The sequence below is a fragment of the Folsomia candida genome, unplaced genomic scaffold, assembly GCF_002217175.1.
Source record: "Folsomia candida strain VU population unplaced genomic scaffold, ASM221717v1 Fcan01_Sc002, whole genome shotgun sequence".
Classification (NCBI taxonomy): Eukaryota; Metazoa; Arthropoda; class Collembola; order Entomobryomorpha; family Isotomidae; genus Folsomia; species Folsomia candida.
The window spans coordinates 8,339,594-8,361,149 of NW_019091194.1; the positions used below are offsets into that span (position 1 = coordinate 8,339,594).

The 21,556-nt window shown below is 37.4% G+C and overlaps 6 protein-coding genes across 9 annotated transcripts; 3 read left to right on the plus strand and 3 right to left on the minus strand.

Moving 5' to 3' along the window:
- Positions 1 to 357: 357 nt before the first annotated feature.
- LOC110845301 (protein max) lies at positions 358 to 2,350 on the plus strand. 2 transcript variants are annotated; one of them, XM_022091699.2, is made up of 7 exons: positions 358 to 776; positions 864 to 947; positions 1,055 to 1,138; positions 1,307 to 1,345; positions 1,431 to 1,527; positions 1,620 to 1,655; positions 1,738 to 2,350. In XM_022091699.2, the coding sequence occupies exons 1-7, from the start codon at positions 735 to 737 to the stop codon at positions 1,968 to 1,970; spliced, it is 615 nt and encodes a 204-aa protein (XP_021947391.1). In that variant the 5' UTR covers positions 358 to 734; the 3' UTR covers positions 1,971 to 2,350. The 2 variants fall into 2 exon arrangements, with proteins under 2 accessions (XP_021947391.1, XP_021947392.1); XM_022091700.2 differs by having other exon boundaries at positions 360 to 776; positions 1,307 to 1,330.
- Positions 2,346 to 6,615, minus strand: LOC110845293 (protein maelstrom homolog). 2 transcript variants are annotated; one of them, XM_035848434.1, is made up of 12 exons: positions 6,198 to 6,615; positions 6,040 to 6,097; positions 5,855 to 5,958; positions 5,501 to 5,748; positions 5,249 to 5,388; positions 4,987 to 5,086; positions 4,581 to 4,730; positions 4,430 to 4,494; positions 4,140 to 4,349; positions 3,955 to 4,047; positions 3,349 to 3,592; positions 2,346 to 2,676 (listed from the first exon to the last, which is right to left on the minus strand). In XM_035848434.1, exons 1-12 carry the CDS (start codon positions 6,278 to 6,280, stop codon positions 2,639 to 2,641), a joined length of 1,533 nt encoding a protein of 510 aa, XP_035704327.1. In that variant the 5' UTR covers positions 6,281 to 6,615; the 3' UTR covers positions 2,346 to 2,638. The 2 variants fall into 2 exon arrangements, with proteins under 2 accessions (XP_035704327.1, XP_021947381.1); XM_022091689.2 differs by having other exon boundaries at positions 3,811 to 4,047.
- Positions 6,616 to 8,020: 1,405 nt separating this feature from the next.
- On the plus strand, positions 8,021 to 13,287 carry LOC110845291 (nuclear exosome regulator NRDE2). Its single transcript, XM_022091688.2, has 9 exons — positions 8,021 to 8,370; positions 8,472 to 9,144; positions 9,235 to 9,896; positions 10,003 to 10,638; positions 10,731 to 11,187; positions 11,260 to 12,177; positions 12,257 to 12,422; positions 12,505 to 12,670; positions 12,762 to 13,287. The coding sequence occupies exons 1-9, from the start codon at positions 8,298 to 8,300 to the stop codon at positions 13,118 to 13,120; spliced, it is 4,110 nt and encodes a 1,369-aa protein (XP_021947380.1). The 5' UTR covers positions 8,021 to 8,297; the 3' UTR covers positions 13,121 to 13,287.
- Positions 13,288 to 13,367: 80 nt separating this feature from the next.
- On the minus strand, positions 13,368 to 16,525 carry LOC110845304. Of its 2 annotated transcripts, XM_035847737.1 has the most exons (5): positions 16,424 to 16,525; positions 16,267 to 16,292; positions 13,985 to 14,106; positions 13,758 to 13,878; positions 13,368 to 13,659 (listed from the first exon to the last, which is right to left on the minus strand). In XM_035847737.1, the coding sequence occupies exons 3-5, from the start codon at positions 14,081 to 14,083 to the stop codon at positions 13,427 to 13,429; spliced, it is 453 nt and encodes a 150-aa protein (XP_035703630.1). In that variant the 5' UTR covers positions 14,084 to 14,106; positions 16,267 to 16,292; positions 16,424 to 16,525; the 3' UTR covers positions 13,368 to 13,426. The 2 variants fall into 2 exon arrangements, with proteins under 2 accessions (XP_035703630.1, XP_021947394.1); XM_022091702.2 differs by lacking the exons at positions 16,267 to 16,292; positions 16,424 to 16,525 and adding an exon at positions 14,191 to 15,680.
- A 6-nt stretch (positions 16,526 to 16,531) lies between these two features.
- LOC110843353 (UDP-glucuronosyltransferase 2A1) lies at positions 16,532 to 20,748 on the plus strand. The gene is made up of 5 exons (XM_022089315.2): positions 16,532 to 16,913; positions 16,987 to 17,284; positions 19,269 to 19,357; positions 19,454 to 19,663; positions 19,800 to 20,748. Exons 1-5 carry the CDS (start codon positions 16,575 to 16,577, stop codon positions 20,634 to 20,636), a joined length of 1,773 nt encoding a protein of 590 aa, XP_021945007.2. The 5' UTR covers positions 16,532 to 16,574; the 3' UTR covers positions 20,637 to 20,748.
- Positions 17,303 to 18,960, minus strand: LOC110845299. The gene is made up of 6 exons (XM_035847735.1): positions 18,774 to 18,960; positions 18,521 to 18,710; positions 18,231 to 18,434; positions 17,964 to 18,146; positions 17,729 to 17,887; positions 17,303 to 17,645 (listed from the first exon to the last, which is right to left on the minus strand). The coding sequence occupies exons 1-6, from the start codon at positions 18,877 to 18,879 to the stop codon at positions 17,459 to 17,461; spliced, it is 1,029 nt and encodes a 342-aa protein (XP_035703628.1). The 5' UTR covers positions 18,880 to 18,960; the 3' UTR covers positions 17,303 to 17,458.
- Positions 20,749 to 21,556: the final 808 nt, after the last annotated feature.

A 21,556-nucleotide genomic window follows, 5' to 3' on the forward strand; every position in this document is an offset into this window, starting at 1 on the left:
TATGTGATATATGCTATACTATACAGCAGCCCAATAAAGAAAGACGAGACATTGAAACTTGGCCTGAACGAGGATTTCATAAAAAATGAATTGGTCGCTGGAGGCAGCATGAGACTAATGCAAATTTAATACTTTGACAATCGACGAGGTAAAGCCGTATTGAAGAGAATTGTACATTTTACTTTACACTCACGAAGGCTTATCTGTCCCGACTTATCATTCCGTAGGACTGAAGAAGTAAGAAGGAAATCTCACGCGTAGCCCTGCTTGGAGAAGAGCGACGTCTGGTGTGAATGTTCCCGAGGGGCGACTTGCGTTGGCGAGTCGCCGAAATGTGAACAGCACATTTTCGTCGCTTCGGTGTCCCATTGTGTGTTAGCTGATGAGCCTGAGCATACGCTGATTCAATTCAACTCGAACCATTCAAATAAAAGTAATCGTACTTCGTCATCGGTCTTATTTCTATTTGTATTATTGTATTTTTGGGGTTTGGTACACGCGTTTATAAGGTGTCACGTGGCAAAACATTCAGTAATTATTGGGCGAGACTGCTATTTTGTGTAGTTTTTCTTAGATTGAATCCATCGGCGATTATTTTAGTAAGTACAAAGCAGTTAGTCTACCTAATTTGGAGGTGGCAGAATCCAACGGTTGCACTATTGCAGAGGGTTTGTTTGTTATTCGACGATTACATTTGAAGACCTACTAGAGTTAGAAACGGAACAAAGTTCAAAATGTTGAGCGACGATGATCGAGACATGGATCTGGACAGCGATGTAAGAAAACAATGGGAGTAATTGTTTGAATGGATCAGGATTTATGGTAATTTTCACTCAGGGAGTTTAAATCTGTTATTTTTTAAGGACGACGATTTTGGTCTGGGAGACGATGACATGGGATTAGGGGACAAAGGGAATGGAGCCGGAACTGGAAAACCAATGACACAGGTATGTAATGTATAACAATAATGTATGATAATGTACATATAATAATTATGGATACATTTATATTTATCTGGTAATGAACTAATGTAGAATATTTCGATTATTTCCAGGCCGAGAAACGAGCCCATCACAACATGCTGGAAAGAAAACGGCGTGATCATATAAAAGATTCGTTTGTCAGCCTCCGCGACTCAGTAGGTTCAAAATATTTTTAGTTTGTGTCGGTACTTGATTGAAATGTAAATTCAAAATTTTCATAAATATATAAGCAACTTTGAATGAGTGCATTACTAACAAAATTAGGATATTTTTGAGATTCCATTATTTGTTTATTATTAAATTAAACATGATTTGTGTTTCAGGTACCTTCCCTCCAGGGTGAAAAGGTAATAAGCCTTAAAGTGAGTATTGGTCGACCGATGACGCCGACTTACCCATCCATATGCCAATTACAATTTAAATTATGCATTTTTATGGTTTTTATAGACTAAACAGTCCAGTCGAGCACAGATATTGAAGAAAGCCGCAGAATACATTCAATTCATGAGAAGGAAAAACTCTGCACACCAACACGACATTGAAGGTACATAATCATTAACATTTAATCAACAAAAACGCGTGAATGTCTCCTTAGTCCTTAATTCGGTAAATGATTCCGCTATTGTTTCATTATAGATTTGAAAAGACAGAATCACGTTTTGGAGAATCAGAGTGAGTCTCGAGTGCAGTAGCATCCTGTAGCATAATTAATTATTAGTATTAATAATATTGTCTTTCTGTGTTACTCTTCTAGTTCGAGCTCTAGAACGAGCCCGTGCAAATGGGGCTCGTCCAAATGGAGCCAGTCCCACAGATACCAAAATGTCTTTGAAAAGCAGTAAAGGTCGAGGTTCAGAGTCAGACAATTCGGATGGAGAATTTAGGAACATGAGTTCTCCGGAGAGTGCCACTTCTTCCTCCAACACCTCTTCCAACCCCATGCCCAACGGAAAAAAACAACTCAAAGTTCTCAATGCGGCCAAGTAGCATATATGGTTGTTATTAGTTAGGTTTTTTTAGTTTAGAGAGACGTATAATCATAATTATAAATTAAATGTCTAGATATTAAGTACATATTGTAGTCAGGAAGAACATACAGAAGAAGAGGACTATAATATTATTGACTACAACTGTAAAAGTGCAGCCGTTCCATTAACCTATTCAATTTTTTGTATGCATAAAAAACAAGAGAGATATATATTACACATACTTGCTTAAACTATAAAAATATTTCATGCCACTGATATGTTAATAGCCTGCTGATGTTGACAAAAAATCACTGATCTTTACTTGTACTATGATTGATGTATTAATTAATTAACGCTATAACTAGTTACTGCACAATAAACGCAATAATACTTGTTTTATTCATTGGAAGAAAGTTTTATATTTATTTAGCAGATAGGTTTTATTCCTCTGGTAAAATAATACACCGATAATATTTATAAGTGTCATTTGCTATCCAGTCAAACATTTGATAAAATGACGATGATAATTTGATGACTGGGAAGTAAGAATTCGAGGAATTCGAACAATCATTAAACTGCATCAAAAACAATTGTATAAAAGTAAAACAGACGATGAAGTTGTGTAGCGTAGCCGCATTCTAAATTTGTAAATGGGTTTCAGATCCAAAAACAAAGTGAAGTGTCATTCTAATAGTATTGTCTCGCATCCCCATCGCGTTTATAAGCTGTTGCACAAAAAAACAGTTAATTAGTCAATCCATAATTCAATTATTGGAGCAGAAATAAATACTTATCAGACCTGGCCAAATTACTAATTAACAATTAATAATTATTGTAATTCAATCACTTTGATTCTCAATATGTAACTGTGCCGCCTGAACAAAGCTGTCAAAGTAATTGAATTACTTATTAAATTATGAATTGCTATAATAAATCTTTTTGTAAAAAGTTGAAGAGATTTTGTCGAATGATTTTGTCTTTGATGTTGAGGAGATTTTAAAAAATCTGTTTTTTAAATCTGTTGACTGGGTTCAACTGCAAAGTCCTACTTCCTATCTTATTGGATTTGTAAATTAGTAATTGGAAATTCCCAATTGCTGCCAATTATTATTTGATGTCTAATTAAAAATTGCTGAGCGCCTGCAATATAATTGTTAATTGAACAGAATTTGAACGGCATAGATAATAGCAATTGAACACAATTGAATTAGTGGCACTAGATTTTGTGGTACAAAATTGGTGTGAATTGCTGATGCTTATTTCTCACACTTTGCTTATGCGTATTTTTTAAGAATGTGTGATGTAATTCTACTTAGTTTGAGTTTCAATTAATCTGGTCAGGTCTAATAATTATGTGAAGTCACTGCACATAACATATACATATATAAATTACGTACTGTCATTGTCGTAAGTATTGCTTCGTTCTGGAGCTCCCCTTCCACGACCAGCCCCCTTCGGCATGGGTGCCGTTGTTTGCAAAGCGCCAAGAGAAGGAAAGTCATTCTCGCTAAAAGTTGGTTCTGCAGTCGGTCGTTTGTTTCCCCATGGAACATATTCTGCAGAAGGAGCTGGCATAAAGTCGTCAGTGGTGGGGGACAATCTCCCCAATCTTCTATACGTTGGTGCAGGAGGTGGAGAAGGCTGAAACATGAAAAAACTCTGTTAATTTAAAACGTATAATATAAGACGTCATAAAACATGCAGACTAATGGTAGATGTAATTATCTTTTAGTTTGAACACCATTATAATAGTAGCAAATATTAAAGAAAATTAAGGTTATTAAAGATGGAAGAAATCGATTGCACTACAACAAGACAAGAGTTGGACGAGAAATTAAAATTCGACTATACAAATTTACACTATCACGAGGAAGTCTGTCCGCGTGGAATGGGTCCGAAGAGAAGGAATCTCGTTTTGATTGAGGCCCTTCACGCTCGCAGTCCTCGGCTTGGTCATGTTTCCGCTTACTGTATCGCCCCAAAGAATGATGATCACCACTTACATCGTCCTCAAGCATTTTCCCACTGTCTCGGCGTGGTGGTGGAGATGCTCCCCAGGATCCTCCCGATGCAAAAGATGGGGAAGAAGGACTTGCCTAATTGATTAAAGTACAAATACAATTTTCTTTAACTATAATGCCTATTAGTATGATAATGGATAATAATTAGGTTATTTTTTTAAGATTACCCCCTCCGGTGAACCACCCGCAGCCGCCCTCTTATTGCAATCAGCTTTAGCTTTCGCTGCCTTTGCAATTTGAGCTTGCTTCAGTTTTTCCATGTCATGCCGATCCGTCTTAGCCAAACAAAAAGCTGGCAGAAATTCTTCAAATATTAGATACATTCTTCGCAAAACAACGTTTCGACAACACGTGTACATTTTCAAAGACGCCGTGACCTATTATACAAATATATTAACATAAGTATATGAACATTTGAACATATAATTCATTTTAGTGAAAAATAACTGCAAACTACCTCTTGATGGAAGACACAAGTAATTTCGTCTTTGTAATCATAACAGCCCTTGTTCACAATACTTGCTGCAAATAATTTTAAAAAATCCGATTAATTGTTCGTGCACTAAATCCATTATCACTATCAAATTAAAATTACTTATTAGATATACCTGCGGACAACTCCAACTTTTGTTTCACCAATACGTTGTTGTAAGAAGGGTTAAGCCTGTTGGCAAAGCTAGCCAATCGCAAAATCAATTTCGGTAATTTATAAAACTTTAAAGTGTCGACAAAGGATTGATGATCCATCCGTTTGTCTCCTATAACAAAAAAATAAGGCACCATTATAGATGGTTTGTCTTTCATTAAAAATAAGCCATGGAGAGTGCGTAATACGAGTTAAAGATATAGGTAACAGCTCCTTAAATCAAATGCTACATTATTTTAATTATAATTATGTAAATTTTGTAAAAATTGAGGCATCCACCCGGTTGAATGTCTTTCAATTATATACAAAACACATTTGGGTTTTAAGCAGAGAAGAAATAGGAGAAATATAGTAATAAAAAGACGAACCATCGACATGACTTGCGAGCCATTTTAGACAACCTCGGGCATATTCTGTTTCTTGATCAAGTGCAAAGACGACCGGCCCTTTCTTGTATGATTTGGTCCACTGCTCCCGGCAGAAGCAGCAGCAGCAACACCAATGGAAAAAATATTATTCGTTTGATATTATTTACCGTATATTATACATCTTTCTATATTATATAGACAAATAGCAAGAGGTGCACACATAACAATCAAAGAACTTCTTTGAAAGAAGAAACAAACTTACGTGGCGAATAAATCCTTCAATTTGGTTCATGATCTTATTATAATCTCGGTATTCTTGCATTGATGCCATTCCTGGTTCTGGGAGCCCTGTTTCTTCGGAACATTCTTTTGCTGCACTGGCATAGCCTACAGGCGTCTTTTCTACAAGTTATTGTATAAACAAACCGTCATAACCAATTTTTTTTACTAAAGTTACAATTAAACACAAAGTATACGATTTGCAAACAATAATATATAACTAACTGCTACATACGAGTATCAACTAGACTCCAGTAAATAGATTGTAGTCCATCTCGAATTTTAAAAGCCACCATTCCAACCTCGATTGGCCAGTAGATACGCTGATTCCTTTCAATAATTTGTTCAACGCAATGGTTTGTTTTGATTAGAACGAAAACTCTGTCAAGGGCTCCAGCATCTGTCCCTAATTCCGTAATATATTGTTCTTGTTCTTCAGAAAATTGTTTGTCGTCTTGTAATCGACGCTGCACTTGAGCATAACTGATGAGGAGGTAGAGATAGAGAGAGAAAGAGAAAGCAAATAAGTAATTTTTTCTGTATGGTTTATCATTAAATATTATTATTATCAGAATTTAGAAAGTTGTACCTTTCGCCGGCACTCGTATATTTGTTGGTCAAATCTTGCTTCCCTTCCTCCTTGGATTTTCGAGCTTCTTCCTCATAGGGAACCTTCTCTTCAGGAGTCATAGCCTTGAAATAAAATATAAATAAAGGTTCATGTCAGAAATTGTAAGCTCTTTGACCAATGTGCAATAAATCATCAAATTGTACCGCCCAGTCACTCCCAACCGCATTAGCCACATCTTTCATACCACCAAGAAAGCGATACCTGCATCAAAATTATAAATTAAACGTTTCATCTGGTCCACAATCACTATTTCCAAGATGATGATAAGGCACAAGTAGATAATATTATATGCATTGGATACCCTTCTCGTTCAAGTTCTTCTTTCCTTTTCAGCATGTAAAAATAATATGCGTTTCGTGGCTGCTTCTTCTGCTTGGGTGGCATGTTTCAGTATTTATTGGTGACGAGTATTACAATTTCAATTAAACAAATTTAACAGAAACTATGTAATAATAAATAATAAGTAGTTTTACACTGGCAACTTTGAGTGAACTTCAGTTGGCTAAAGTGCAAGACAATAGTTAATAGTTAACAACCGCCACCACGTATGTAGCTTGGAAATTAATTAGAAAACGAAATTGGTGGCACATAAATTCCTTTATTGTGTAAGCGACAAGTTTCACTTCCAAATTGACAATGGACAATGTGCTGCCGAAAAAACTGTTCGAACTTCAAACTTCAAATTTTGTGAAAGGAAATGTGCTTACAGAATTGCGGGAGAAGCAGAGGTGCCTCGTTCTATGATGTACTTCCTACCGCCTAACGCCTAGCTTCCTACCGCCTAGCGCCTACCAGGTAATTCCTACCGCCTAAATATCTAGCACCTACTTCCTAACGCCTAAAATATCTAGCGCCTACTTCCTAACGCCTAAACGCCTACCGCCTACTTCCTAACGCCTAAACACCTACCGCCTACTTCCTAACGCCTAAACACCTACCGCCTACTTCCTAACACCTAAAGTGTTTACCGCCTAAATTTTTTTTTACATTTTTAAACGTTTCACACTATTCTATTAGTGGGGTACTTTGAGATTTTTGTAAATTTAATATCATGGAAATAATAATTTCTTCTTATAACAGTGGGGCACTATGAGATTATTGGGGTAAAGTGTGTCATCGATTGTCACAATTATGCCCCATATTGGGGTATTGTTCGTTTTTAAGCGAGCGAAGCGAGCAGGTTAGGTTAGTTATACTAGGTACGCGGAAAGCTTGAAATATTCAGCTAGGAGAGCTAGCAAGGAGATCTACCTAGAAGTCCTAGCTAGAAGCTCTAGCTAGGAGAGCTAGCTAGTCCTAGCTAGAAGTACTAGCTAGGAGAGCTAGCTAGAAGTCCTAGCTAGGAGAGCCAGCCAGACGTCCTAGCTAGAGGTCCTAGCTAGGAGAGCCAGCTAGGAGTCCTAGCTATAGCTCCTAGCTAGAAGTCCTAGCTAGAGGTCCTAGCTAGAAGTCCTAGCTAGGAGAGCTAGCTAGTAGTCCTAGTTGGAGATAGTAGAAATCTCATTTTTCCTCAAAAATTTTCCAGCCTGGGGGAAAGTGAGTTTAAGACTGTGTCCCACGTTCTCTCCTAGCTAGGAGATCTGGCTAGCTCTCCTAGCTAGGTCTTCTAGCTAGGTCTTCTAGCTAGCTCTTCTAGCTAGGACTTCTAGCTAGCTCTCCTAGCTAAAACTTCTAGCTAGCTCTCCTAGCTAGAACTTCTAGCTAGCTCTCCTAGCTAGAACTTCTAGCTGAATATTTCAAGCTTTCCGCGTACCTAGTATAACTAACCTAACCTGCTCGCTTCGCTCGCTTAAAAACGAACAATACCCCAATATGGGGCATAATTGTGACAATCGATGACACACTTTACCCCAATAATCTCATAGTGCCCCACTTTTATAAGAAGAAATTATTATTTCCATGATATTAAATTTACAAAAATCTCATAGTGCCCCACCAATGGAAGTCTAAAAGCTTAGAAATGTAGTTAAAAAATTTTTAGGCGGTAAACACTTTAGGCGATAGGAAGTAGGCGGTAGGCGTTTAGGCGTCAGGAAGTAGGCGCTAGATATTTACGCGGTAGGAATTACCTGGTAGGCGCTAGGCGGTAGGAAGCTAGGCGTTAGGCGGTAGGACCTACATCATCCTCGTTCTGTATTCCGCCTTCCATGTGAATCTGCTGGTACTCAAAAATATTAGCAAGAGCAAGTTTTAAATTGTTGAAATTTTAGAAATTCTACCACAGCAGGTGTATTTATTTATTAGTGTAAGATATCATCTCCTCATTAATGTAAGATATAAGGTGTCTTCACTTTCTCCATGCAAAATCACCAAAGATTTTAAGTAATTGCAGACTTAATAGGAGTGAATTATTAATTGATTTTTGGCCATAACTGCATTGTTAACTACGATTAAGTCAACAATGTCCCTGTTCCCAGCGTATGGCCCCTCCGGGTCTGATCGTCGAGGTGGAGGAAGAAATAGTTCTTCGAAAAGTAAATATTGTATATTCATCCTCTTCATATTTATACCATATTGTTGAATTATTATTGTCAGCGTCTAAGATTTTAATATAATATAATTATATTTAATTCAGATACGCGTGGCGAGAATGATGGTGATATCGTGTTCGTATTGGATGGAAATGAAGGGGCGAAGCAAGCTCAAGGAAGGGGTGGGATATTTTCAGACCCAATCGTCATTGGTGGGGATGATGGCGAAGAAGGCGAAATAAGATCACCTGCCCAAACCCCACCTCCTCCTGAAGAAGATGACGACAGTCGTAGTGAAAGTAAACACAAAAAGAAACACTCGTCTAAGAAAAAAAGGAAACGAAGTAAAAGTCCAAGTCATTCACCCAAGCATAAAAAAAGGAAACATAGGAAAAGTCCAAGCCCTTCCCCTCCTCCCGTCCGTCGGGAAAGAAATCAACAGCAGCAATTTGCGGTGACTGGCGTTAACTATCAAAACAACAATCAAAGAAGTCGGGGTTATGACCAACGACCTGGAAGCAGCAGTAGCAGCAGAAGTGGGGGCTACGATATGGGACGAAATTTTAACGATTCTCGTAAGAATGCCTCAGATTCAGACAGAAGATATGGAAATCATGATTACAATACTAGTTATGGGCGACAGTATCCCTATGTGGAATCCGTTCCTTCCCGAACCAATGCACAAGAATATGAATCACGACAGACTAATTATGACGGTCGCAAACAGAATCAACCAGCCATATCAGGAGAACGGAGGTCATATTATGAAGAACAAAGGTATTTTTTAAATGCATACAGTTTTCTGATAAATGGTTCCTTTTGTTTAAGTTGACTCTAGAGGCTAATTAATTAGTATCTACTTTCTAGGGTCAACGTGGCTCAGAGATTTCCCAACAAAGTGTTTTTAGAAGAAGTGAATCTACGACCAGAATTTGCGTTTCGCGTGGACAAGGGGGCGAATACCCGGAATTTAACTTCGTATACACTTGGAAGTATGCAAAAGTCAGCGTTTCATTATAACAACAGCATCAAAGTGATGGGTGCATCGGATCAAGAACTTACTCAGATTTACTCGAAATTTTCTAAATTCAGATGTGTTCTTCCTGATGGCCTTGATGAAAGTGCACAAGCGATGACTAATAAAAAGTCATCTTCAATTGACAATGTGCAGTCTTCTTCTTCTTCAAGACCAAAGCCAGCCGTTGAAACACAGACTTTCATTTCGACAAGCAAGCCCAAGTCAAAGCAACGGCATTCTGATGATGGTGGTATCGATATTCAGTATGCTTTTGATTCTGGGAATCGAAAAGAGGGAGAACCAAGTATGAAGGAATCCATTGAGTCATATAACAAGCGAGTAAGAGATGAACCTAAAAACATTGCCTTGTGGAAGGAATTTATCACATTTCAAGATAAATATTTCCAAGAAAATGAGAAAGTATATGGTGACGATGTCAGCAATAAGAAGAAAAGGCGTAATAAGAAAGCACTTCTCGAGAAAAAAGTTGCCATTTGTGAGAAAGCCTTAGGTAAATACATGTTGAGTAATGCTGAGATATACACATGAAAGTAAAAATAAGAAAAAATCAATACAAAGATAATATTTAATTATGTTTACTTCTTATTGAATTTTAGAATCAAATCCACGAAACGTTGAACTCAATCTTTTAAAGCTCAACTTTTTAAGTGCCTTCAAACCCCCAGAAGATGTTTTGAGTCAATGGAAAGCATTGGCAACGAAAAACTCTAAAGTGACTCCTTACTGGATAGAGTATTTACGCTTCCTGTCTACTCAACTCCAGGTCTACTCTACTCAACTTGTTGTTGAATCGATTCAGAAAAGTGTTAAAAAATTTAGACAAATGCTATCCGCGAGCTTCCCCGAGTTTCAAAGACCCGACAAATTTTTTTTAGTTGTAAACGATATACTCACGTGCCTCAGTTTAATTCTTCGAAACTCTGGACATCGAGAAAGAGCAATAGCTTTACACCAAGCACAACTTGAGTTTGACTTTTACCCTTGTTTTGACGAATTGAACCAAGACTTTCACGTGGACTGGAGTGCAAGCAAAAAGATATTTGATTTATTTTGGGACATGGGAACACCGGTATTTGGAGAGAACAGTGCAATGGGTTGGTGCAATTACATTCAAGACGTTGAAAAACAAGCGGAACAACAAATAGTCGGAGTCTCTGACGAGCAAGTTTCCAAGACAGAAGACGTCTTTTTCCAAACTGTGAATACCCTCCGGAACCCCTCAGAACCCTTTGGTACATAACAGTTTATGATTCATAAATTACAAAAATTTTGTTATTGACTACTTGTTAATTAAAAAGACTATTGAAATTTTCCACAAATCCAGATAAATCTAAACAATGGCTTCTTATGGAATTATGGCGAAGTAAATTGCAATGGCTTCACTGGAGATCAAAGTGCTCTGATGCGACTGATACTGATGACGATATCCGCATTGTTCTTGGACAAGATGTATCGCCATTTGTGGTAACTATTCCCAAAGACGTACCCGAGTTGGAAAGACAAGCTGCATATTTCCGACACGTTGTCAATTTTCTTACTACTATTCAAGAAGACTTTCTCCCACAAACGCACACTGTATCAAGCCTCGTCAACCCAGTTACTTCAGTGTCATTGACAGAATCAAGAAGTTTTGTTTCTGAATTGTTTTACTGGAGAAAAATATTGAATCTGTATGTCCCTGAGCGTGAATCCATCGAACCTTCTGATCTTAAATCTCTCGTTAAGATTCCAGAAGCCTTCAGAATCAAAGACTGGACTTCACAAAATGGATCTGCTCATAAGTAATTACTTACATATCTTAAATATTTATACATGTAATAACATTGTTAAAACAGTTTTATAAATTCCTTCAGGTGCGAAGTTGGGATGAAACCAGATCCATTTGAATTGCCATGTCCAAAGAGAATAGAATCTACCAAAAATGCTATGCTAGCAGAAAATGAACAGCACCTCTTGATAATGATACGTTCAATAATTGACAAAGGGACAGATTTTTTAAACCCTGCATTTGCTACTTTACTCTTTGAGATCTATCTCAAATACGAACAAAAGAACACGGTTGGTGCTGGGGAGAGTCATAAAGTTCGAATTGAGGAGGTTAAACGACTATTTCAAAAAGATTGTTTAAGGAATTCGATGGGTGGCTACTTTGAAATATCAATGCTCGAGTATTTTAATGGAAATAAGGAGGATGCAATTACAATACTTGTGAAAACCATTAATTTGGGCTACAAGTTACTACCTGTAGACAAATCATGCCCGGGATCTGTCGACATTGAAAACAATTGGGCTCTAGTAACGGAACTCACAAGATTGTACACCCGGTTGGCAGAGTTTCATTTTAAGGACGAACCACAAGTTGCCTATAATATACTAGCCTTGCTAGGAGCTGGATTTAAAAAGGTGAATTTGAAAGACTGCCAAGAACCACCAAGTTCAAAAGTTGTCATGTTGAAAGCTTTAAGGAATTTCGAAAAAGTGCTAGCTCAAATAATACCCGGGATTGACATAAATGAAGACAATGATGCTGTGGTCATTCCCTTATCCAAAGAATTTCTAGGAAGATGGGATGGTGATAAATGTGTCGAGTATTTTGCTCAGAAACCAAATATTATTGTCGAATGGAGTCGAGCATTCGCAATGTTCCAATTTCTTGCTAAAAAGGAGAATGACTTTGCAGCCGCGTGCAGTATTTACGAAAAAGTGTTGAAACGGATTGAAATTGCAGAGCCCCTTAGTGAGAACGGGAATTATGATTCTGATAACGTTATGTAAGTGTCATTAATAATTTTAGAGTGAATAGCAACTAAATATCTGACAGAGATTTCATTGTTAATAATTTGTGTGTAGACGCCATCATATTACAGAACAGTTGTATATCCATTGGTGTAATTTGGGTGGTCATGTGCTGATCAAAGACCCAATGGCCAACTCAAAATTTCGAAGCATTCTTGGAAAAGCTTTACAACAATTTCCCTCCAGTCCACCGCTGCTACTTTTATTCACAGATGTCGAGGTAATCAAGCTTGCAATAGTTTCACTCACCAGACCACTATTGTTTATGTTTCTATTATTGCTATTTTTTAAACGTATTTCAGAATCAAATGAGCATTGCTGGTAAACTTTGGCGAATGATGGTCGGTATAGTCAAGCAAGATGGAGGTTGCAATCATTGGGCTCCTCTTTTTATGGGAATGGGTCTCGCAAAGCGAATTGAAGACCTGAAGCATGACGAAGAAATTGGATTAAGCTCGTTTGGATTAGGTAGCCCATCCTATATATAGCTATGTATAGGTCGTTTGGATTGCTAATAGTAATGTGATGATAGTTTAATTGATGTAATGCATTTTATTAGGTGGGCCAGCCGTACCTCCAGATACTATATTTTACAAACTAGACTCTTTACTATGTGCTGCACAAGAAAATCGGATGACACGGAATTGTCCCCTTGTTTGGAGAGTCCATCTAAAACTTCTAGCATTGCGCTCCATAAATGGAAAAGATACTGAGAGAGCAAAATCTACTTTCTATGAAGCTGTGAGACACTGCCCATCTGCAAAACCAATCTACCTGGATGGGGTTTCTTACTTTCCTGAGCTACTCAAGGAAATCACAGATCTCATGACGGAAAAGAATGTGCATATTCGCATGCCTATAGCGGAACTAAATGTCTTGTTAGAGTTGGAGAAAGAAGCTGCACACAAGAAAGTATAAATCAGAAGAAGAATTTAAAATATGGAATATTTATAAATTTTATCGACACTTTTGAGTATTACATAACTGACTTATTTAATATTCATAGCAGAAAACATACATATCTAAATATATTTAATTTCGCAACGATTTGAAATAAACTTACAGATGCAGTGGTTATATCTTTACATATAAATATATTTGAATACCTTGTTTGGGCTCAGATTGAATGAAATTAGATCTCTCTGTTATGCATACAGACACCCAGTTGTTGTGTACTATTTTATTCTTTATTTACTCTGAAAATTGCCGAGAGCAAGATTTCGTTTAATTCAAAGAATGCAGAACCTTTATCGTTTCTGCACACTGTCGAATATATTCCAAATGCACCTTCCTATGTTCCAGAATTTGGCTGTTGTCCTCAAAGTCCAGTTGAAGGCAACGTTTCTCCAAGTACAAGGCAACATTCTTTATCTCCCTCAAAAGAACTTCTTCAGCATAGCATGCAGCCTCGGGTGTTCCCTCCTGCGAACGGTAGGGAATTCCGTCACTGTACCCGTCTAAAAATTAAGTAATTACTCCATTTGTACTTATATTAATTAAGTGTACATTAATAGCACTGAATAATTATCATTTATTTGAGCTTAAGATAGCTTACGGTCTGGAAGTTTATGGGCAAGACCTGTCACCACCACTTTGCTCTCTGCCTCTGGTGCTCGTCCTTCTTCCGTACAGTTCACACATGTAATTACACCTTTCTTATCTTGCATGAGCACATTCTGCAAACGAATAAGAAATCATATCATCAATTATTAATAATTCTGTTTTTGTAAGATAGTTGTGAAAATTCGCAAGCCTGCTTTATTAAATATGTATTATGCATACACTGCACTTGGGACAAGAATCGGCCAACATTTTGTATCCTTTAAGCAAAAGCGAGCCCAGTTTTGCTGAGACATCGTCACGTCGTTGTTGTTGAGACATTTCTTCCGAAAGATTTCAGGATCCTACAAAAAAACATATCCGTTATATGGATAAAAATGTTATGCACGCGGAAGCCAGTAAATACTTTCCCTGGGCGCAACATTTACCAGCTTGATACCGTAGTAGATAGAACTAGTAGAACAGTTTTTTGGTGGTTTAATTGACATACGCAAATGAAAGCTTTATATACATATACTTTATACTTGCAACAAAGACTGAAGGATTTGATATTTCAATCGCAGCAAAGATTTTGATTAAAATACAAAGTCTAAGAGATAATAATGCAACAACGACACGAGTTTGGTCATTAGACCATGAATTAAGTTATGAAGGATCCAATTTATGTACATAATCTAGGCATGTATACAAGTGCATTGTACCCGTCATCACCATGCTTGGCGCATTCTCACTTAAAACAAAAGGTACATCTATAATATTTACTTAAGATAATTTTAATTAAGTACCGGCTCAAGTCTTTATAAAGTTTGGTACGTGTTTCATTAACACTTCAAAAACAACAATCTATATCTGTCAAGCTTAACGCAAACAAAAGAAAGAAACTACAGTTAGTGCATGTTCTCACTTTGCCGATTTTATAACTTGTATGTACCTTTAATTAACAACTTTGCCAAAATAATGTCTGCATGCATGTTGGTTAAAAAGCTATAATTTGAGTTTTAAACACAGAATGATTGGAATTCTAGTAGACAATCAAAAGTTATACCTAAGTACATGTGTGTGTACATATTTTCTTTATTACATACAAAGCCATTTCGAAATATGTGTCTTGATACTCGCTTATAATAATTCAGAGATTAACACGCTTAATATTCTGGACAGGCAATACATTAATTTTATTAATGACTACACACTAAAATTGATTTAATGGCATTATTATTCTTGTGGATATGTTAAATATTACGCATCTTTTCCTCAACTATTCTGAAATTGTGTTTTTTTATTATTTAAGTCAATTAAAAGCTTTATAGCATGGGGGTATAACATATATAGTTAATGGAAGCTGAGTTTAAGATCAAGGCGAAGTGCTGATGATGACGAAGATCATATAAAATCCTCGTCCAACGTAAAAGAACACACGCAAAGGGGCACCTGAGCATAAAGTAGGGCTTGCAAAATTGGGGGTTTGCTGCTTCCTTACAACGATAAATAAATTGATATAAAGCCAGCAACGTTATGTGTGCACTTTACAACTAACTCACTCATTGTCGGTCCAAACTTTCACTTGAATCTCGTCTCATCTCAGGTAAGAGTTTAGAGTTTCTTAGTATCTGCGATGATCGCGTCCTTATTATTATAGAGAACTGCATAGTATGCGTTCTGCTCACAAACTTTAAGCCACCAAGATTCACCACTACTACGGTCAAAGCAAACGATTGTCTTATTTTCAAATGGCATAATAAAAGCTCATCTTAGACAGTGTGTCAGTTCAGTCACTCTGTTGCCTTCGTCCTGTTGTTCATGCAGCTTGATTTGTACAAGTGGTTACTGTTCCTTTAATTTTTTACAACAACGTAAATGTGCTAACCATCATGAATTACTGAATGTCAGCACATACACGAATCTAGAAGAGTACACGCAAATCAATCAGTGACTTGTTTGACAGGACTTTGAAAATTGTCAGAATCAAATTAGCGGCCATCATTTACATACGTCTTCAAAATAATACTTTGCACCGGTGGTGGTGATAGTTTGTGGCAGTGAAGTTCTTCTTCTAGCCATGTAAAATACTGCAGATCAAGTCTATTTATAAAGCTGACCCACATTTATCATACTCTCTACAGTTGTAGAAACAATACGATGTGATTTATTTAGTTTGACATTTTGTGTCAAAAAAGGTGTGGACAGGTTTTATAAAATGCTGAGATATTCCGATGCGCTTAGCAAGGGAAATGAAACCTCAAGATTTTTACTTGTACGTACAAAATCTAGTGTGTACGTAAACTGACCGACTTTATCAAAATAGGTGGATTTCTCGAAAACTCGGTAAGATTTAATCAAATAGAGCTTATTAATCTGAAACATTGTTCACATTGCCGTTACTTTTCTATTATTTTGAATTGACGGAGGGGTCTAACTATTTGGGACTAGGATTTCTCAAACAGCAATTACATACTACAACTATCTATGTATATAAACTATTCAGAGCAAGGAGTATTACATACCCCAAACTTTGTTTGTATGGCTGAGTCTGAAAGTACAAGTTAAATCATCAAAAGTGAACAAATATAGTGAAATAAATCTACAGTAAACTACTAATCAAAACAGTTCATGCAACAATGAAATAATTTATATGTTTAAATGCTTGCCAAAAATAATTACATGTTATCAATTTCCCATGCAGTAAAGTTCCTGATGGATATTTTCTTTAATTACAGGATTTCACTTGAAGATCTTAGCCACTTGCCGTCTATAGTTTTTTTTTCTTTCTGCGCAAAATAAGATAAGTTGCAGCTTGTTAAGTGTGTTCAAAATGTGCCATGCTACCATTCATAATGTTAAAAGGCGAGTACCATTTTTGGTGGCGCTAACCGCATTTGTAATAATTTGGTCATGCGCGGGGAGCGGTTTTGTGTGGGGTGCCAACATTCTTATCATCCACCCCCTCTACTCTGGGTCACATGTTCTGACATTGAGGTCAGTGGCCGAGTCGCTGACAGCAAGAGGTCATCACGTGCACGTAGTTAGGTGGAAAGACTTGCATACGTTTCCAGCCATCCGCAACGCCAACATTACTGAATCATTGCTAGCCATGAGTAATGAAGAGGGACGCTGGAAATTTTTGACGCAAGAAAAACATGCAGCTTTTAAGGTGAGCCAATAAAATTAGCCATAGTTGCTCAGAATGAATAGGGTCATGATATTTAAAAACATATTTTTTATAGATGCCCTACCAGATTTTATGGAACTCTGGCTTATCATACAAGTCAATTATTGAAGCAGGAAGTGAGGCATTTCCACTTATGGAGGCACACTGCAATTCCCTCTTATCAAACAAAGACCTGATCAGGCAGTTGAAAGGGATGAAATTTAACGTCGCCATAATTGACATTGTGTACAATGAGTGTAGTCTCGTTTTATTGCACCATTTGAAAATTCCTGCCGTGGGGTACTGGGCATTTCCTTTCTCTTCGGGGGAGGCCGATTACACGACGGCATTTCTGCCACCCTCTCATGTTCCAGGTGGGTGAAGTTTTTTTGAATACTACATGTTACATATATTCGATGCATTTGGGTTAATCAAAATGTACACGGTTTAATAACCATTCTATACTCTACACTTTGTTACAACAGGGCTATCTATAGGTTAATTAACCACCCAATGTTACACCATTTACTTTTAACTGAGAAAGTAGACTAATTTTTCTTGATAACGGGGAAAATGAGTTTCTGTTGCTTCAGATTTGGTGTGTGTATCGCGACAAGAGCAGGACGTTTGCTACTAGCAGCGGTTTCTGTCTTTCCAGTCGAAGTAGTTGACGTTGATCCATTGTTAACCTCACCTTCGTGTCCTCTCAAATCAGACGTCGGTAGGAGTGCTCGTCTGTAAATATATAGGATATGTTACATAAACATAAGTACGTATGATTAGACACATATAATTATGCGCATAACATGAATTAAGACCTATTAGAGTTCACTTGTTTGACGGGAGTCTTTATCTGGGTGAAGCGGCGATCCTCGCATCCTTTTTGTGTGTGGACTTTAAGGTTCCCATTCCGGGAAAATCGTTTTTTGCATGTTCCGCAAACGAAAAGTTTTATTCCTTTGTGCACGTTAATATGTCTGCAGAGTAAAAAAATATAGTGCAATAAGTAATGTTAAACATAATACACCTATTCAAAAGATTTAAAAATATTACGCTGTCAATTCAGCCTTGGACACCGTCACATAATTACATTTATCGTAATGACAATACAATCTGAGACGAGTCGACTTAAGAACAGTGGCAGGAATCGAGTTTTCCTTTTCCTCTGAAGTTAGTGGGGGTAAAGGAATCACGTTGGGACTAATCATCTGTGCTCTAGTCTCCGTAATGAACGACCTGCAACATATTATCATTATAAATACAATGTTGTAAATGTATAGAATTGTCCATGCATTTATTAAGCAACCAAATAGCACTTACATTATAATAGCATCTAACTTGTCTCGCGTGCCGTCTGCTGCGATGAACCGTTCCCCGTTTTCCGGCATAATCGAGCCTTTATCATCTTTCTTAAGACGTCTTGCCCGATGCCGAGTCTGTAACCCGGTATACGCATCAGATGAGAATAGTGGTAACCGGACAAGATTTTCCAGATTAGCGGAGCAGCCAGGGATCATATCATCTCTATTTTTGCACATAATGAAATAAATTAGTATAATTTAATATTTGCAACATAATACTTTGTGTACATATTTTTATTAATAACTAACCCGTACGAACAGCCATGTTGATGATTTTCCGAGTGGTTCAAGGTTTTTCTTACTTTCGCTTTATCTTTTATCATTTTGTTCTTCCTCTCGTCACTAGTCAACCACGTGTACCCGAATGTAAAATCTCTTTTTACATTAGTGCTATCTGTCCATATCTGACCCACTAATTGATGTATTTCAAAGAAATCATCTGCAATGGAATAATTATTTCAATTAAGTAGTAGCCTTTGATCAAGTGAAAACAATAACTCACTTTGAAGAGATTCTGCAGTCCGGGTGGTAATGCGATCAGTCAGTGGGTCGAGGTAGAACACTTCATTAACCCCAACGTCATTCAAAGTTAACCTCCCCTTATCCATTTTTTTTTAATTTTAAAGGCCGACAAACTTTTTGCCACTGTATAGCTCTTACTCTGCCGAAACGTTGGGCCACATAAACAATTCGTTCAACATTCCTACGTATTTGGGGAAACGAGAGATTAGTTTGACTTTCCCATATATATATTGTATTTGGTTGCATATGGCATATGTCTAATAACCCTCTCATGTTCCGGCAGCATTCATGTCCAGAATGACGCACATGATGAGTTTCAAAGAAAGGGTGTACAACGTTCTGATGAAACTCGGAAGTCATTTAACAATGCAGACTCACTGTTTTTTTGTCAACCGTGCCGTCCAGACACACCTCCCTGACAGCCCAAACCCATGCGATCTCATTGCTGACTTGAGTGGAATGTTGATAAACACAGATTACGCCTTGGACTATCCACGACTTCTACCTCCCAACTTCATCAACGTGGGGGGAATGCAGATCAAAAGTCCTAAACCCCTCCCAGAAGTGTGTATAATAAATATTTGAACATATGCCAATCATCTATTGTGTGCATTATAAATGAAACTGCGTATTTATTATGATCTTAAATTGAAATTCTAGGACATTGAACAGTGGATGCAGAGCTCTGGTGAACATGGCGTTGTCCTCTTCACAATGGGATTCATATTCAATCCAAAAGTGGTTCCGACACGATTAGTTAACGCTTTTATGGAAGCATTTGGCAGACTTCCTCAAAAGTTTCTGGTGAAATTTGAAGGTCCCATTAACAATGCCCCACCAAATGTCAAAGTTTTAGAATGGATCCCACAAGTATGTCGAGTTTCTTCAATTCAATTACCTAACTTAACAAATTACTTCAAAACAATGGTTATGCTTTCATGCGGGTCTGAGAACTACATAAATAAGATAATGCATAAACTAAATGCACTTGTGTTGCATATTTCAGCAAGATGTCCTAGCTCACAACAAAACTCGACTCTTTCTCACCCACTGTGGACTTCATGGGGTTATGGAAGGTATTTACTATGGCGTGCCCATGGTAGGAATGCCCATCTTTATTGACCAGGGTGACGCCCTAATTAAGATGGAAGAACTGGGAATCGCTCTCGGGTTGGATAAGGAAACAGCAACGGCTGACGAAATTCACCACCAACTTCAACGCGTTTTGTATGAGCCCCAGTTTGAGAAGAATGTGAGGAAGTTGTCCCTCCTGATGAGGGACGTGAGGGAGCCGCCGCTGGAGAGGGCGATCGACCTTATCCACTACCTTATCAGACACAAAGGAGCCCCCCACCTCAAACTCGCCTCCAGAAACCTCAACTTTGTTCAGTACTTTTCACTGGACGCGATACTATTTTTGATTCTCCTCCTCCTCTCCTTGTGCTATGTTCAGCTCATCATCCTGAGAAGATTTGTACCTCTAATTTTTGCAAAATGTAAGACCTTGATAGGGTCTACAAGTCTTGGGAGTTATTTAGGCATACCTGAACCGTGTAGTGATGATGGGAACAGGAAGTTTGCTACCAATATCGTTCATGAAAAGGGGACAGAAGAGTGTAATAATAATTTTAATAATTCTGTAGCTCATAATAATGGCTTGCTCGTTATGCCTCCTCCGAGACAATTGTCAGAAATTAATAGCAGAAATGGGAGGGCTTGTTATAATTTAAGACATCATAGTAGTAGTACAGTAATCAGTAATACCGCCGATAAGGTTGGAAAATTTTCACAAGTTGTGAATCAATCTACTGTTCTACCACACCACCAGAAAAAGAGGGACTGACCACCGACAATACGATATAGTATTTTAATCGTATAATAATATCATCTCATGTAATTTAGGGAGTAGAGAATAATTTAGGCAAGACAATAAAATTGGTAAAATTACAAATCAATGTCCATCTTAATCTATTTTATGCTGTGTGCTTAATGTCTCATGACTTTTGGATGGATCATGAAATACTATATTTCCGTTATTTTACGAAATTACAAAAAAGATGGATTATGAAAACATGATATATATTATATGAAAACCCACACACTATGCATGCCGCAACCACCAGACTCTGGTGACCAGAACAAAGTTAAGATGTCTATCCAGTAATTGTTTCGCAATCTTGAATTGCAAAAAATGGTTGAACTATGTTAAAAAATGTTGATATACAAGTTCGATTATTCTGATTGACACGTTTGCAATTCAATTCAATTCATGACGAGAATGTGACCACTCTCAAAGGATGGGACGACTGAATTCTGCACTACTTGTGGGAATCAGCTGCACTCACTCCTGCAATGTACTTCTCGAGTATCTCGAGGTGGATAGAATTTTTCAATTCGCCATGAATAAAACTTTAATACGTGTGGTTAAACTAAAATTGGTGGAGTGCATTTGCTAGGCTAACCTTAATATTCGCTGATGGAAGGAAAATTCTATTAAGTGTTTCGACTTTCCATTAAATCAGGTAAAGTATGCAATATTATGATCTTAGATTTAGTTTAATTACCAGATAACAATTAATACGAACGTGGTATTACCTTGTCTTAAGAAGATTGGGAAGTAAAGTTGTTTGCTATCGAAAAGTTTTATTCTTTAATAACCAAATTATGGACCAATAATCTATACAACTCCAATAACGCAGTAGAAATAAAACAATTGAGTTTTTGACGTGATTCACTCACCACTGGATAGAAAACGTCAATGAG

Coding starts and splice junctions, on each gene's coding strand:
- LOC110845301 (XM_022091699.2), top strand. CDS start 735: ATGTTGAGCGACGATGATCGAGACATGGATCTGGACAGCGAT. Junction 777..863: donor ACATGGATCTGGACAGCGAT/GTAAGAAAACAA, acceptor TTATTTTTTAAG/GACGACGATTTTGGTCTGGG. Junction 1,528..1,619: donor ACACCAACACGACATTGAAG/GTACATAATCAT, acceptor GTTTCATTATAG/ATTTGAAAAGACAGAATCAC.
- LOC110845293 (XM_022091689.2), bottom strand. CDS start 6,280: ATGCCACCCAAGCAGAAGAAGCAGCCACGAAACGCATATTATTTTTAC. Junction 4,731..4,986: donor GCTCGCAAGTCATGTCGATG/GTTCGTCTTTTT, acceptor TTTTTGTTATAG/GAGACAAACGGATGGATCAT. Junction 3,593..3,810: donor ACAGACTTCCTCGTGATAGT/GTAAATTTGTAT, acceptor TTCATGTTTCAG/CCTTCTCCACCTCCTGCACC.
- LOC110845291 (XM_022091688.2), top strand. CDS start 8,298: ATGTCCCTGTTCCCAGCGTATGGCCCCTCCGGGTCTGATCGTCGAGGT. Junction 12,178..12,256: donor TATGATTCTGATAACGTTAT/GTAAGTGTCATT, acceptor ATTTGTGTGTAG/ACGCCATCATATTACAGAAC. Junction 12,423..12,504: donor TTTTATTCACAGATGTCGAG/GTAATCAAGCTT, acceptor AACGTATTTCAG/AATCAAATGAGCATTGCTGG.
- LOC110845304 (XM_035847737.1), bottom strand. CDS start 14,083: ATGTCTCAACAACAACGACGTGACGATGTCTCAGCAAAACTGGGCTCG. Junction 13,879..13,984: donor ATTCTTGTCCCAAGTGCAGT/GTATGCATAATA, acceptor ATTCGTTTGCAG/AATGTGCTCATGCAAGATAA. Junction 13,660..13,757: donor TGCCCATAAACTTCCAGACC/GTAAGCTATCTT, acceptor CTTAATTTTTAG/ACGGGTACAGTGACGGAATT.
- LOC110843353 (XM_022089315.2), top strand. CDS start 16,575: ATGTGCCATGCTACCATTCATAATGTTAAAAGGCGAGTACCATTTTTG. Junction 16,914..16,986: donor AAAAACATGCAGCTTTTAAG/GTGAGCCAATAA, acceptor TATTTTTTATAG/ATGCCCTACCAGATTTTATG. Junction 17,285..19,268: donor GCCACCCTCTCATGTTCCAG/GTGGGTGAAGTT, acceptor TGATAAACACAG/ATTACGCCTTGGACTATCCA.
- LOC110845299 (XM_035847735.1), bottom strand. CDS start 18,879: ATGGATAAGGGGAGGTTAACTTTGAATGACGTTGGGGTTAATGAAGTG. Junction 18,711..18,773: donor GACTGCAGAATCTCTTCAAA/GTGAGTTATTGT, acceptor ATTCCATTGCAG/ATGATTTCTTTGAAATACAT. Junction 18,435..18,520: donor CAACATGGCTGTTCGTACGG/GTTAGTTATTAA, acceptor GTGCAAAAATAG/AGATGATATGATCCCTGGCT.